The 17366-nt window shown below is 39.8% G+C and overlaps 1 protein-coding gene across 1 annotated transcript; it reads right to left on the reverse strand.

The window, feature by feature from the left end:
• Window positions 1-9027: 9027 nt before the first annotated feature.
• LOC116047582 (extracellular calcium-sensing receptor-like) lies at window positions 9028-14606 on the reverse strand. The gene is made up of 8 exons (XM_031296470.2): window positions 14563-14606; window positions 13745-14039; window positions 13359-13648; window positions 12837-13132; window positions 11073-11278; window positions 10732-10953; window positions 10132-10255; window positions 9028-10038 (listed from the first exon to the last, which is right to left on the reverse strand). The coding sequence occupies exons 1-8, from the start codon at window positions 14589-14591 to the stop codon at window positions 9134-9136; spliced, it is 2367 nt and encodes a 788-aa protein (XP_031152330.1). The 5' UTR covers window positions 14592-14606; the 3' UTR covers window positions 9028-9133.
• Between the last annotated feature and the right edge of the window lie 2760 nt (window positions 14607-17366).

Below are 17366 nucleotides of genomic sequence, written 5' to 3' on the forward strand. Positions count from 1 at the left end.
GCTACAGTGCTGAAAAGAAACCTTGGGTTGTTCTTATTTTCTTCTATTAGTGTTGAGTAATAGTCTGATCTGGCATTTCTGAGGGCCCTCCTATAATTTTTTAGACTATCTTGCCAATCCACACGAGATTCTTCCAGTTTGGTGGAACGCCATTTACTTTCAAGTTTTCGTGAGATTTGTTTTAATTTGCGAGTTTGGGAGTTATACCAAGGTGCTAGTTTCCTTTCCTTCATCATCTTCTTTTTGAGAGGAGCAACCGAGTCTAAAGTAGTCCGTAGGCAGGCCGTAGCAGCGTCTACAAAGTTATCAAGTTGGGAGGGACTAGAGTTAACGTAACAGTCCTCTGTTATATTAAGGCATGACATTGAGTTAAGTGCTGTTGGAATAGCTTCCTTAAATTTAGCTATAGCACTGTCAGATAAGCATCTAGTGTAGAAACTTTTATTTAATTTCGTATAGTCTGGTAGTAGGAATTCGAAAGTTATTAAAAAATGGTCTGATAATAAAGGATTCTGCGGAAATACTATTAAATCGTCAATTTTGATGCCATATTCTAGCACAAGGTCGAGGGTGTGGTTAAAACAGTGCGTGGCCTTATGCACCCTCTGACTGAAACCAATAGAATCTAGCAGTGAATTGAAAGCAGTACTAAGGCTATTGCTCTCAATGTCCACATGGATATTAAAATCACCTACAATAAGTACTTTGTCTGATTGAAGGACTACGCATGATAAAAACTCTGAGAATTCAGATAAAAACTCAGAATATGGACCTGGTGCTCGGTAAACAACAACGAATATAATTGGCTGTACTGTTTTCCATGTTGGGTGTTGAAGATTAAGAACAAGGCTTTCAAACGAGTTATAATTTAGTTTAGGTTTAGGATTAATTAACAGGCTCGAGTCAAATATGGCTGCAACTCCCCCTCCTCGGCCTGAGCCTCGTTTTACAGAACTTACAGAACCTTTTGAATGCATCTTAGTTGTTTCTCGTCAGGTAGTGGAACTTCTGAGCTTACCTGAATGCATCACCTGCAGCTCTCGGTGTGTGAGAAGGTGAACGAAAAAAAAAAGAGAAAATCCTTGTGCAGTCGCGGAGCAAAGTGTCCTTCGGCGACCCACCGATGATATTTTGTGAATGTTGTGATAGAACTGTCTTTAGAAAGTGAGTGTGAAGAGATACTTACTTGGTGGAAGTGCAATCGACCACGGCAGCGTCTCCGACGGAGTGTTCCCTCGAGCTTTTCTGAACTATTCTGGCTGGTTTTTTTTTGAGGGACAAGTTCTTCAATTCAACTGTGATCCATATCACCCGTCATTGCCGCGTGGAGGCTCTTGGTTCAACTGCAACCTGTATCACCCGCCATGCTGCATGGAGGCTCTTGGTTCATCGGTACTGCAGTGTGGACATCAGTGTGGTAGGACAAGGCTCAGTCCTGAGGAGTGACACATTTTAGTTGTACTTTTTTTCTGAGATCTCAGTATTTTTTGGTTTATTTTTATGTATTTTTTTATTTTTATTTTATCTTTTGCTAAAAACAAACTGACAAAGGAACCTAAAGAACTGTTTTCTCCTTGGAGGACCCTAGAAGACAATAAATAAACTGAAACAGACAACGGGAAACAGGGACGAATAAGGACAATTGAACCGATTAAGGGGGGAAAGAAACACATTTTTTTTAATTATTTTTTTCTATATCGGTACTTACCTGGCTCAGCTAATTTTATTTCATACTGTGAATTTAATTTATGTGGAAAGAACTGCATTTCATTGAATGAGAAGGCTGAACATTTTATGTTTGGGAAAAATTTAATATTTGAATATATACCACATTCTGTGTTGTGTGTTACGTGGGCTGGGGGATCAATTGCTCTCATGCTTCAGTGCTACTGCAAATCTCCTTACCTGAACCTAGTTGATCAGACGGAACCGAGGAGACTGAGAAGAAGGTTACACCTGTCCCTTGTAGCTGTGATAAATTAGCCTGAAGCTAATGCTTACCTGTTCAGGAGGAAATTAGCCAACTTGGCGTCCTTTTGGGCTCTAAGCTGTCTCCATTAGACCTGTTAGAGTCGTGATTCACTCGGATCTTTAACCCGAGTCTTTAAATTGACTCACGAATCGCGAGTCTATAGTATCATTAACCCGGTTCAGTTGAGTCTTACTACAATTCTAAAATCTAAAATGATAAAAGCGCCACACACAAACCTCTTGCAACATTAGCTTCTACTATGCTAGCCATCTTAGCTCCAAAAAGCTTTATAACTTACAATTTCGTAGGCAACAGCAACTCCACAAGTCAACTCAAGCGCCTGAGAAATTAGTTAGTTATAAATTACATAAATTATATATAAAATATAAAAACATAAATATAAGTAATAAATTACTATTTGGGAAATTAGCTCATTTGCCATCTTCTCTAGAGTTAGATAATTGGGTATTACCTTTCTCGTTTCCATGCAGCCCGTGTCCCAGTCTTCTAGGCAGATATGACTTGGAACTACACGCTCACTCTGGCGTAATAATCAAACATCTTTGCTGCTATTTGCGTACTTAAGTGGCGCATTGATATTTTGCCTTTCACCAAAGATCCTTGCTTTCACTTTCTAAAATCTTCTTTTACGTGTTTTCTAGCATAAATATATATGGCTCTGGACCTACATCTGCTCCTAAGCAAATGTCTTCTGAATGGTCTCTCACAAATGACTCCAGGGTTGCAAGGCAACCGGAATGAGAATATACTTCCAAGTCATATTATAAATTAATTGTTTTTTTCACATTCACAACAGGTGAAAACTAGCCTTTTGGCTAAGTCTAGCATATTTACAGAAATGTTATTAATATGCACTGTCCCTGTCAAATAAACTAATAAATTAATTTAAAAATTAAATCTTTCGACCAACTTGTACTTTGTCCTGATCATAACTACTATAGGGTTATTCCACCTTTTGTGGAAATTGGCTCATTTGCAGTCTACCTTAGAGTTAGACATGAGAAGGAGGATGAGGTCACAACACGTACCTTGTTTAGCTCCTTAAAGGCAGGACACCTCAATCCACGTCCAAAATGAAAAGGACACTGCACACCACCTGATAGAAAGAAAAGAAAGTTTAGAAACACATAACTAAACCTTTACAATACTCAATACTCCACCGCACAACAGTGATGTCTAAAAGAACAGATGTGTTCTCTTGAACAAGCGACACCATCGCATCGACTATGGACTATAGTTGTAAGACAAGTAACTAAAACAGCCGATCTACAAGCACACAATGCATTATGAAAATGGTGTGCTTTTTACTAGATGTGAAATTTATTTGTACTTTAATATTTAAGGCCTGAGCGCTGACAGTGCCGAAGGCCCTATTGAAACTGAAGGAATTATTATTACGGCAAATTAATTGCCTTTTTGAGGGGCTTAACATATCCAAAAACTCACCAAATTTGGCGGGCACATCAAGTCTGGTGAAATTTTACTTATTTTAAGGGTTTCGGGAATAGTCGCATAAAAATGGCTCGCTAGCGCCCCCTACAATCTTAAAGAAATTGAGCCCCTGCAGTACGTTTAACGTAGACTCACGAAACTTGGTACACATATGTAGCATACGGGGCGGCCATTTTGTGTGTTTCGCCATCGAAACAGGACGTGGGTGTAACTCGAGTGTACATTGTCCAATTGGCTCGAAACTTTTCATGATTCATAAGACTCTAACTCTGAGGACATTTACCGGACAAAATTGACTCACAGTCATAGCGCCCCCTAGTGGCAACAGGAAGTAGGCCTAAAAGTCAAGATGCTAGACTTTAACAAACTCCTCCTAGAGATTTCATCCGATGGACTTCAAATTTGGTCTGTACCATCGCAACACCTTAAAGATGAAAAGTTATAACGGTGTGGGCGTGACGTGGCGGCCATTTTGAGTGTTTAGTGATGAATGAGAAAGTGGCTGTAACTAGGGATGAGCGAGTACAGCATTATCTTTATCTGTATCTGTATCTGTTAACCATATGAATTATCTGTATCTGTATCTGTACTCAGACTGGGCGGGGCCTAACCTGGAAGTGGGCGGGATTTAACCGGAAGTGGGTCGGGTTGTCTTGAAATGGGCGGGGCTTTAACCGGTATGTTATTTTAAGCATGCAATTGATATGGGTTGATCAGAAATTGTTATATTTATTGCTGATTAGAAAACTATTTACATGACAGCATCAGCATTGAGCTTCAGATCAGTGTGTGTGTGTGTGTGTGTGTGTGTGTGAGTGAGTAAGAGAGAGAGACAGAGAGAGAGAGAGAGAGAGGGGGGCGGGGGGGGACTGTGTTCTACGGATCAAATAGTCCGACGCTGTTTTTCAGATCTGTTTAGAGCCAGCTGACGGTTTAAAAAAGAAAAAAAATCTCCGACAGGCAGAGACGCATTCTACCAAGCACCACGTCTGAACAAACCCCACGTTTACCAGATCTCTACTGGTTAATAAGTAAGTACTACAAACCGAAGTAAAAAACAAACCTGAAGCTGAAGAAACCCTCAACGTTAAAGGAAAAGACCCGCGAACCTGAGTGACTGAGGGAGAGACAGAGAGAGAGAGAGCTGTTCTGTGTGAGTGAGCAGAGCGGGACACACCAACACAATAAATCTGTATGTGTGTAGGGGAGGGGCGCTGTGACGACTAGCCTATCACAGAACGCAGACACAGTCAGCTACCCAATGAGGATTTTTATTCAATCCGAGCACAGATATTGACTCGTATTACTCGTATAATACTCGTTCTCGGCAAAAGTGTTTATCTGTACCGGATACTCGTTTCAGCCGAGTGTCCGGCTCAACTCTAGCTGTAACTACAGTGTACATTGTCATATCTGCTTGAAATTTTCCACAATCATCAAGAGTCCAGTCCTGAGGCCATATACAGGCCAATATTGACTTTTGGTCATAGCGCCCCCCGCTGGCAACAGGAAATCAGCCTTATATGACAAACATCATCCGATTTACATAAAACTTATCATGTGTGGTCTACATGTGATACTGAGCCCCCCCCTATACTTTCACTTGTGTGAGGTATCATTGAACTCAGCAGAGAGTTCCTTATTCATTGGTGATGGTTTTGCCCGCCCCCCTATGCTTAAGCCACGTCCCTTTCATAACTGGTGACCCGTTTAAGCTAGAGTCTTATGTGAGGTATCAATGAACTCAGCAGAGACTTTATTTTTTATTGGTAAAGGTTTGCCCTGACCCCTATGCTTAGGCCACGCCCCCTTTTCACAGCTAATGAACTGTATGACGTACAGTACCCTTTTCATTGGTGATGATTTGCAGTGTCTGAGTGACACGCAAATGCACGGTCGCAAGGAGCGACGTCCGCCAGTAACCCCGACACACGCACAGGCGCAAGGGCCTGTCCATCGCTGCTTGCAGCTTTAATAAGTATTTGTACTTTTTGGGCTATCAGATTAACGTTTTCCTGCCCTGAACACAGAACTTGCATTCTGGATGATGGGCAATGTCTGCTTCACATGACCATATAGGTAAAATAACTGCAGATGATAATTGGAAAATCAAACAATTCAAAGAGTAAGATACACCTACCTTAAAAAAGGAAAACTTATAGAACATTAGGCTATTTGAATTGGATTGTTCCCCACAGCAACCCCCATTTTTAAATGGGCTCATTTATAAGAAAGATGTGGTACGTATTCTCTTTTGAAAAAAATCCTTAAATTGACCCCTTCATGGTCCACGTCACAGAAAACCTGTGCGCATGTCGGGGTCAGAGAGCTTTCCATCCCATTGAAATGGGTGTGTCTGAATTGACTGAAATGTCAAGGAAACGTTAAGAAAAATGCCTACTTGTACTACTTTTTCGCATGTATACACAATGGGCTTGTCAACCAGAAGCCGGGCTAATGAATCACTGGCCACTTGCTAACGTCATCTACCAATTCTGTTATCAGCTCAAGATCAGGCAGACAATCGCCATTAGCTAAGACTAATTTATCAAGGTACGGTTCACGGTCCTTGGGTGATAATGACAGTGCATACTTTGACAGCTCAACATTCCAGTATATTAGCTGCAGCATTTTTGACACCGTGCTGCGCGCGCACCCTATAGTGAAGTAAGGTAGACTATAGCCTAGGCTATGATGCATGATAATTCACAACTCAAATTCTCAAAAAGGGAGATTGTAATGCTAAATTTAAATCGGTGGCTGCATGAATGTAGCCTAATATATATGTCTTTACTCCTAACGCTATGTTGCAGTTTTAAACATTTGGCGCATAGCCGTCTTATCGTTTGGTTGGCTGCCTACTTTTCATGTAAAATCAACCTGCTTGAATGTGGCTTACAATTAGTTACACCATACACTGACAAGTTCAAACTGCCACGTGCTTGTCTTGGAGAAGACGTTATGTTAAAATATGAATTTCGAATATTATTTTTAGCTCTAAAAAATTACAGGAGGTCTGGACCTCGGTGACCTCATAGCTGGCTGTGGCCATGTCTGGAACATGAGGCCGCAATTTGTATTGAGATATTGCACCCATCCCCTGCTATGTGGGAGCAGTAGCTTGTAGTTTGTAGCTAGCTTAGCGAATTTAGCTTAGGTTAGCTACCAGCCTAGCTCTGGTTAGTGAGTGACTTAGCGAGCTAGCTGCACGTTAAAGCTTCGGTTAACGTGAATATTTTTAGGCACTATGGTCATTTTCAAAAGTAATTCCAATTCAATTTTAACTATGGACAAAGTTTAGCTAACGTTAGCTGATGGGAAGAGATGCAATGCCAATTGTAGCTACAACAGATTTAGAACAGTAGTAGTTTAAGACAACAAAGCTAAAACAGCCAACACTATAAATAAATGAACTAACCTGACCGAACTTACCTTCAACTTGGTTTGATGCAGAGACGGTTTAAAACGCTTTGGCTGAATAGAGCGGAGCGGCCTTTGCTTCCATGAAACACGCTGAATCGCGCCAAATGCTTGGTGTGTTGCCTCAGCCAATCAGAGTGGCGTTTACTGCTTGGGTCATGATAACGTGCTGCCTCAGGCAGGAGTGGTGTTGACTGGTTGAAATAAAATTATTTAAATTGCATTTCCAAATAAATAAATACATAAATAAATAAATAAATTGATTAATTAATTAGTTAAAATAAAATGAAATAAACCAGTAGAGGGAAAACAGGAAAATGTAAAATAACAAAATATAATGTACTCAATAAATAATGTAGCCTGTAACAAATAATGTTTAATCACAAATCATCATATTCATATTCATTAATCATATTGTTGACAACAATGTTGATATTTGTCATAAATAAACAATATTACATTAATTAATAATGTCAATTTCCCACACCTGTTTTAGATGTCCACATGACGTCCAAAAAAGTTACCTAGTCTGACGTTCAAATGTTGAACTGCATATTGACGTCCAAGTGGGGTCATGGTTAGACGTCCAAATAGCAGACCTAGTTTGTACGTCGTGTAGACGTCTAGAATTGATCTTGGACCGACATACGCAATGTAGACATGATCTGCACGTCCATCAGATGTCTAATGTTTAGTGGGATTTCAACTTAGCATGTTTCCTTAATATCTGATGACGCATTGGGGTCATTTTTGGATTAATTACAGTAAATATATTACATATTGGACCTTTAAATAATGTGTATATGGAAGTATTATTGAAATACCGTAGAGCAGTAGTGGTAGTGTGCACATCCCCACCAGTGAGGTGCAGGGCAAAAAGGGTCTGGAAACAACTGAAAAGTTAGTTAGGGTTTTGGCCATTTTTGTCATTTTTTCATTGTCTGTGTGCATATTGTGTATATGTAATTGTATCACTGATGGTTTTATGTGGTGACTATGGTAAAGGTGGTACTTAGGCCCATCAAGGCCTTGGTAATTAGTTTAAATGAGCTCAGCTGATGCATGATCAGCTGACCATGTCTGTGCCCTATTTAAACTTAGCACAAAAAGTAAGGACATTTGTGTTTGGTATATCATTTCTCTGTGGTAACAATGTTTTTTTGGCAATAAATCTTATACCGTTGGAAAGTTTAGTTCCCTTTCAAATGGTGCCCCATTTGTAAGGAAGATGCATTTGTGATTTGTGATTGTGGGATGAGCAGCAGCGCTGAGTATGTGGGTTGTGCCCATGAAAAATTTGCCAAATCTTCTCTGCCAATGCCAAACAGCTTATTCTGCCATTGACTCCTTTGGTGTTTGGTGGATTGGATGATTGAAGTTTGAAGAAACAAGTCATATTGGCAATTTAACAATGTATTAATTTCACAAACGGGAGCCTCAGTAGCGTGTGGAAGAACCATACACAGCCACAACAGCCTTGCACCTCCTCCTCATGCTGATCACCAGCCTGGTCACACACTGCTGTGGGATGGTATCCCATTCTTCAACCAGCATTTGTTGCAAGTCAGCCAACGTGGATGTGTTGGTCACTCTGGCACGAACAGCACGCCCAAGCTGATCCCACAAGTGTTCAATGGGGTTGAGGTCAGGACTGCTGGCAGGCCATTCCATTCTCTCCACTCCCACATGCTGGAGGTAGTCTCTGATAAACCCCGCCCTGGGGGGTCGAGCGTTGTCATCTTGGAGGATAGAATTTGGTCCCAGACTGTGGAGATATGGGATTGCCACTGGTTGCAGAATCTCATATCTATATCTCTCTGCATTGAGATTGCATCCAATGATGACAAGCCTCGTTTTTCCAGTGAGGGAGATGCTGCCCCACACCATCACACTGCCTCCACCAAAAGGGCTTACTCTATCGGTGCAGCAATCAACATAGCATTCTCCGCGTCTTCTCCACACTTTGACCCTACGATCCAACTGCCGTAGGCAGAATCATCCAATCCACCAAACACCAAACGAGTCAATGGCAGAATAAGCTGTTTGGCATTGGCAGAGAAGATTTGGCAGATTTTTCATGGGCACAACCCACATACTCAGCACTGCTGCTCATCCCACAAATGCATGTTCCTTACAAATGAAACTAAATAACTATTAAAAGGAAATTCACAATAAAACCAAGATGAAGATGAAGACTTTGTTGGATGTGCACAGCATAAGCTCTATACTGTATGTTAGCATCTTAACTATTTCCAAACCTCAGATGTCTTAGGATTGATTTTTGTTCATTAAATATTTCTTGGTGTTCTTCTCTGGCTTAAACAATATGATAAAACATTTTGGAGCAAATATACACAGTATTAGTCCAAAACTGGAGGCCAGAATGGCAAATATCTCTACAGCCACAGTAAATTTCCCAGGAGAGCTGAGATATGCAGGAATGAAGGTGATCCAGACTGCACAGAATATCAGCATGCTGAAGGTAATGAGCTTGGCTTCATTAAAATTATCAGGTAATTTCCGAGCTAGGACAGCTAACACAAAGCAAAAGACAGCCAGTAGGCCTATGTACCCGAGCACAGCCCAGAACCCAATAGCTGAGCCTAATGCACACTCCAGGATGATTCTCTTTTTGTATATGGTTAGGTTTTTCATCGGAAAAGGGGGACTAAGACCCAACCAAATAGTACATATTAAAACTTGAATAAACGTGAAAGACACTACAGTCATTCTTTGCTGTGGAGGACCAAACCATTTCATGACATTACTACCTGGGAGTGTAGCTTTAAAGGCCATTAACACTACTATTGTTTTTCCAAGAACACAAGACATACAGAGGACAAAGGTGATTCCAAACGCTGTGTGGCGCAGCATGCAGGACCACTCAGAGGGTGCTCCAATAAAAGTTAATGAACATAAGAAACATAGAGTCAGGGAGAAGAGCAGCAGGAAGCTCAGCTCAGAGTTGTTGGCCCTGACAATTGGGGATGTTCTGTGACGATAGAATACAGCCGCTGTTATAATGGCCAGACAGGCGCCACCAACTGAGAATGCAGCCAGGATGATTCCTAGGATCTCGTTGTAAGAAAGAAACTCTACAGGCTTGGGGAGACAAGTGTCTCTCTCTGCATTAGGCCAGAACTCCTTGGGGCAAGGGAAACAATCAGGGGAATCTGAAAAAATAAAATCAAAAGGTATTCTAGTGGTTGTAATGTATATTTGATTTTGCACAGTACATTGGCTATGTACAGGAGAAAAACCAATACCTGTAGCATTGCTAATCTCTCCCTCAGGACACAGTATACAATCATAACAGCAGATGGGTTTTCCTTTCTGCAGCACTTTACGAGTTCCTGGAGGACAGCTGTCAGTGCACACTGACACAGGCACCTGGCACACAAAGACAAACAAACTCACATATGTTCATGTGTGCTTCAAAGCTTTTTCAATCCTGTGTTAAAACAATACTCGCATGTCAATATGTGTATTGTCATTGTAACTGCTGAGGGACAAAATCCACAGTTTGTGTCAAATGCGTTCTAAAGATCAGCTGAAGCCAAAATGAGGTTTTAGCAGTCTGAGTTATAAAAATCAAATGGTTGTCTTTCAAAGTTAGTTTTTTTTGTACAAATTCCCTTTTTCTTTTGTTACTATCTCTCTACAGCTCAGCAAGTGAATACTTTTTTGTAAAATATGAAGGAAGAATTTCATACTGAAAATAGTGTTACTTTGGAATGGATCTCGTCACAGTCAGTATGGACATGAGCAATGTACAGTGACTTAAAATTATTTCAATGTACGTACACATATCAGACCCTATAAGATCACCATATTTGATGTTAAATTATTGCTTTTGTGCTCCTTACTCGTGTGCCACCGTCCACCCAGGTGATGTTACTGCTGACTTTGAACTTCTGGCCCACCGGCAGTGATGCATCGTATTTCCCTACTGTCACCAACTTAATGCTGCCACTCTCACTTTTTTGCCAGTTAACCAGCTCGTATCTGGCCACAGGATCACCGTTGCCATCAAACGACACATCATAGCCATTTCGGGAAAAATTTACTTTCTTTAGCTGAGTAAGAACCTGTGAAGATAAAATAAAGGAAAGCTGTGAGGGACAGAAATTAAATAATATTAAATAAAATACATTTTAGAAATTAAAGCAAAAAATGGCATTTGGGTTTTCACTTATGTTCAACTGACCTCTTTGGACTCTATCCTGGTGAATTTGTCACACTGAGTTGTAGAATTTGTTTGCTGACACACTGCTTTATGAATGGCATGAGCTATTGCATAAACAGCCTTGTATACCATGTTAGTGATTCGGAGCTGAGATGTGTCAGTGTACGGGCTCTGGAGCGTCTTTATGTCTTCAGTTCCATCACATAATCTCTCGTCTTTTGCTGCACCTAAAAACACACAGAGAAAGAGAAAGGTGTTTTTTAGCCTTTACATTATCAATCTTTCTTTGTGTTTATTGTTCTTTTTTGTTCCATTTAACCTGTCAAACATGCCTTGTAGAAACTCACATAGCTATATTTTTGCGTATTTAACAATACATAGATGATAGATACTTTATTTGTCATTATCACAACACGGGAGGATGAGGAGAACGAAATAAGAACTCAGGTCTCGGTGCCGACCAACTACTATAGTGATTAATAAATAAATAAAAACATTTCTTTCATAAGCCCTATCCTACTAAAAATATTTTACACCATAAAGCACTGTTTTGCCTACATCTCTTTTTTTAAATAGTGGCTATTTCAGTTTGTGTCAGTCATATTTTTTTCAACCTTCATGTAAGCCAACTCACAAATAACACAAATCAGTCAGCAGAAAATAAGTCACATTTATAAAAGCCAAACATGTATTTTCCTTGAAATACTGTCTTGACCTGTTTTAAGGAGGACCTCTAGCCCTCAGCGGTGCAGGAAGAAGGCCAACAGGATTATCAGAGACCCAAATCACCTCAGTCACAAACTGTTCTACCTGCTGCCGTCTGGCAGACGCTAACGCAACACCCGGTCCTGCACTACCAGGCTCAGGGAGACTGCTGAACTCCAGAGCTAATGACGACAATACTGTCACTTTCCCTTTCTGACTTTATACTGTCACTTTACCTTTATACTTTACAACTTCTTATTACACATACATTTACCACATTCCTGCTGACATTACAGTTTATTCTTTCTGCAATTAATGTACACTTTGTCTACCACATATATATTTTATTTTATACTTTACCCCTATATTTTAACTTTGCACTATTTTATGTCTTAGATTTTCATTTTCATTGCATGCTTTTCTTTTTATACATATTCATTGTTGGAGGGAGCCTGAGATCTAGATTATTTTTTGCCATCAACTACTTCTCTGTAATTGTTGTGCATACTACAATTAAGAACTTAGTAATTACAACTAATGAATAATTAGTAATCACTGTCACTATAATAACAACTTCACACTAACTGTAACTAATACATTCAAGTAAGTACAATTTAAGAAATTAATTAGTAGCCTACTTAAGCTTGGTGGGCAGGAGAATGTCTACTGTGTGCTTGTGTTCAGGACTTCAGTGTTGACATTGTGAAATCACTGTAGCAAAGTTCATACATAATCTTCACCAAGGAAGCAGAGTGCCTACATTTTTCCTGAAAGATCATCATAACAAGTGAGTTTATTCACAGAGATGAGATGCACCTTATGTCCACCTCATGTCTTTGATCAATATCGGTAATTTCCCTATTAATCTGGAGTTTGGTTTTAAAGCAGCTGCTGAGTCTTTAACACAGGGAAATCCACTCAGACATCCAAAAAAACCAGTCCAACTATCTGTCCTATGCTAAAAATTTAATTTAACAAAGGAAATTCCACTCAGAGAGAATCAAGAAACAACACAACGCAACCACAAGAATCCAACTGTGAGTGTCTCTCCTACATTAAAAATCAGCCCAACGTTCTCACTTTTTCCCAGCCTGCAGTTGAATGCATCCTCCCAGAACTCAGTAAGCACTGGAGAGGCAGCCACTTTAGAGGGAGAGAGATCCAGCAAGAAGTCTCTCAGACCTGGGATGACAGATCGCTCAATGCCAAATCCGATGGCTCCAGCACAGAAGCTGAACCTCAGCAATTCTGGGTCTGTTACCCAGGCTTCACTGCCTATCCACTGGCGATGTGGAGAAGGCTCGAGCGACAGCTCCTCCAGCAGAATCCTAATGTCTCCCAAGGCTACAAATGCCACAACAACCATAGCTGTTGACCTGGAGAAACATTTAAGTTTTTTAAATTAATATCAAGATAGGATACTTTAGTATTTGGTCTGACTGACCATTTTTATAATCACATCCGTAATACATAAAAAGGATGAAAAATATATACATTTCCAATTTGCCACTGAGGTAATAAAAATATCTCCCATCTTATATTTTACAGAACATTTTTGTTGTGCTTTTGTGCAGGTCAGTGTAAGCACAGGGAACATCATACCTGCGGATAATGTCAGCTATTCTCTGGATCCTGCTACGTGGGTGGGTCCGATGGAAAGATTCAGAGTATTCCACACAGATCCCCTCTTTGCGTGCTGCGTTCAGGAAGGACGCCATACCACTATTGCCATAGTCCGAATCTGACCGGACAGCACCTATCCAAGTCCAGCCAAAGTGTTTTACCAGTTTGGCCAGCGCGTCAGCCTGGAACTCATCACTAGGGACTGTTCTGAAGAAATTTGGGTACTGTTGCTTATTGGACAGACATGCACAAGTGGCAAAGTGGCTCACCTAAAAAAACAACAACAGTGTTATTATTTCTCAGGACAAGCAAAAACAGCACTTGTCTAAATTACAAAAAGTTTCCCAGAAATCCAAAATATTTACTTGAGGAATGTTAAAGGGCCCGATGATGCGCGACATGCTGATGGATGGCATGGAACCAGTCTCACCAACGACAGCCTTCACCATACCAGATTGTGAGCAATTGTCACCGGTGTAAAACTCCGGGTCCATGCCATTTGAAAGCTGGAATGCCACATGCACCGCCACGGTCACCGAGGCACACGAGTCGTAGATCTGATAACCGAGTTTGATTCCTGGCAGCAGCTCCGTGCTGTTGTTTATCTCCTCGATGGCGAAGATCATTGCACGTGAGAAGCGCAGCTCACGGGTTTTAATGCTGCACACAGACACTCAAGTCACTGTTTGAATTTTACAATTCACAATTTTAACAGAAATGCATGATTTGGGAGAACTGAAATTCAAAAAACACAGGATTAGATATCAGTCCAACATTCACAAGAATCTTAATGCACAGTCAACTAAATCTAAAGTATGTATTTGGTTGGTAAATATGTGTTAATCATTTGTTAAACATATACTTTCATTTAAGAAATATTAAAAACACTTTATTTTTCATATCTACTATTTCATGAATACAATACCTGCATTTTACACAACACTTGAACTTCCCCTCTAAGGGCTCAATAAAGGTTTATCTTATCTTATTTTTATTTTATGTCATGTTATCTTATCTTATCTTTATATGGCCAAATAGTGATTTGGCACTTAATGAACTTTTTCAAGTTTTTAATAGTACACAAAACCTTTCCAACATCATTGTGCACATCATACAAATCTAAACATTTCTTTCCCTACAGAGTCTAACATCCTCTTATCCCCCACTTCTCCCTCTTACTAACCTTCCTGTACATCTTAGTGGCTCAGGCATGGTGGTGTAGTTATTCTTCACTGTGTAAACATATTGGTGTATGGAGAAAACACCCCCAATAACGTAGTCACCATCCGTTGAAAACACAGGGAGACGAGTGGTACCCTGACGCTTACATTTCACAGATGAATTCTGAGTGCTGACCCCAGCACCAATCCTATCCTCTGTAAGCCCAGCCCTTTGTTTAACATCATCCTCAGAACCATTTAAGGCAAGAGCTGAGTTCAGCTCACACAAACCCAGAGACAGGAGCAGGCCAATACAGAGAGCGGAGAGCTCCATCCCTCAACTGTCAGCATGTGGGCATACTGCATGTGTGCTTTATAGATTTTCAGACAAACGTTTCCCACCTTCTACTGTACGTCATCTTACTGTACATCAGAGAGAGGATGGCCCTATCCAGTGGCCTTTGATTAACTCATGTCTAAGTCTTTTCTGTAGGCTGCATGTACATTATAATCTGCATTGAAGCTGCAGTGGGTAGAATGCAAGAAAAATGCCTGAATTTGAAGTAGAGACCTCATCCTGCAGCCCTCCTTCTCCCCTCTCTGTTGCACGGGCAATGCATCTGCAGAACAGACAATATGAATGCTCTGTCTCTCTAAAATTACCTGTGATTGACCAAAGTTTCACCTCATGGCTAGATTTTCTAAAGCCTTAAAACAGAGTCAAAATATCTTCCTAAATTTGTCCTACCCTTAAACCTTTTTCCTTTTTTATTTGATTTAACAGTTAAGTCTAACAAATACACACCTTTAATGGATCGTGTGGTTTAATCCCACATTAAATAATGTGTATATGGAAGTATTATTGAAATACAAATTATTTTACATGAGAGAAAGAACCACACATTTATGGTGTGAATTTGACTTTATTTATTCACTTAATTTTATATGTCCATGATGAAATAATATTTGTAAAATAAGAAGATAACTATTTTTTTATTCACATATTCACAAAAAAAACAAGATGAAGATTTTGTTGGATGTGCACAGCATAAGCTTTATAGTGTGTGTTAGTCCAAAACTGGAGACCAGAATTGCAAATACTTCCACAGCATGTGGGCATACTGCATGTATGTTTTATTGATTTTTAGACAAAAGTTTCCCTCCTTCTACTGTACGTCATCTTACTGTACATCAGAGAGAGGATGGCCTCATCTAGTGGCCTTTGATTAACTCATGTCTAATTCTTTTCTGTGGGCTGCATGTAAAATATACTCTACATTAAAGCTGGGGGAAGGGCAGGGTCATTTGACCTGTTCTGGCTGAAGTATTGCAAAGGCTTATGGGACAAAATATATGTGTGTAATGTTCTGAATGTTTTTTGTCCTAATTAAAGTGTGTTTTAATAATGTTCTCTTAGTGTTTTGTGTGTGCATTTTTCATAGCTGGGTTTTAGTTTTGTATGGTTGATTTAGGTTCATGTTTATCTTAATTTATTGTTGCACCATGACAAAGACCCGGGTGGGGACAGACCGGGTCTGGGTAGTGAGAAGGAGATATTTGAGGCACATGCAAATGACAGAGATGAGTTACTTTATTACCTCAGTGAAATTCTTCTTGTAGTATAGAGCATTGGAGCATGTTAATGTTAATGTAGATTTTTTCCTTTCTGTTTCATGGAAGAAATGTATTGAATATAATATTCTTAAAATCATACTGACATGGAGATTAAGACAATATGTTGTATCAAATAATTCTCTATTTAACAGTGATAAGTAGCCTTTTATATTTTTTGTTTCTTTGCATGTTTAACTTAACATACTTATTTTAAACATGACTCCAGGGAAAAAAGTATGTTTACTAATGGTTTTGTCTACTACATCAACTTACTGATCTGTGTTAATACAACTTAACATGTTAAGTTTCACCTTGTGTAAAAACTTAAACGGTTTAAGGCAACGGGTTTCCACGCAAATTTCTAATTAAAGCAACACTATGTAACTTTTAGCTGCAGCTGTAGTTCCAATGAGACAACCTGTAGGGGGACCGAAGCGGGAAAAGTTACATAAGCCGTTTTCTGACCAAGTAGTTACAGGAACTTAGTTATAGGAAAAGTCCACTTCTAAGCAGATCTACTAACTACTCTCCCCCAAAACCATTTTTTCCATTTGCATTCGCACTGGCCAAGTGGCCATAGGGACTGGTAGGAGGGGTAAGGGAGTAATGTAAGCACGGCAACTGTCTAGTGTTAAAATCAGAAAACAAATACACCAAAAAAAGTATGAACTAAATACTAAATCTAATGTATATAGCATATTTGTCATAATTTAAACAAGTCTCCCAAAGAGAAACGGGTATCTCTCTCTCCCCCGCCTCTGCCTGCTGCGCTGTGACCGTGTGTGTGTGTGTGTGTGTGTGTGTGTGTGTGTGTGATTGTGGGTGCTGGCTGTCGCCTGCTGGCTGTAGCGTCACTTCATGGAGCTTATCAACTCCGAAAACTTTGAAGCAAATTGTAGGAACTGCAGCCAGAGGAACTTAAAAATCCCCAAATTGATCCAGTCGGATCACGAGAAAAAAAGGGTTCTAGGAATTTTATGTTCTAGCAACTGCAAAAATCCCTCCGGTCGGAAAGCGGCTATATTGTTGCTTTAGGTAAACTAATTCGGGATAACAGTGTAGAGAGACCTCTTCCTGCAGCAATGCAATAATTCTTTAATATGGGATTAAAACAGAGTACCTATTAAAGGTGCACATTTGTCATACATATTATATAATAAAATAAAATATTATTGAAATAGAAACTATTTTATAAAAAAGAAAGAAACACAAC

Source organism: Sander lucioperca, chromosome 5, assembly GCF_008315115.2.
Source record: "Sander lucioperca isolate FBNREF2018 chromosome 5, SLUC_FBN_1.2, whole genome shotgun sequence".
NCBI classification, from domain to species: Eukaryota; Metazoa; Chordata; class Actinopteri; order Perciformes; family Percidae; genus Sander; species Sander lucioperca.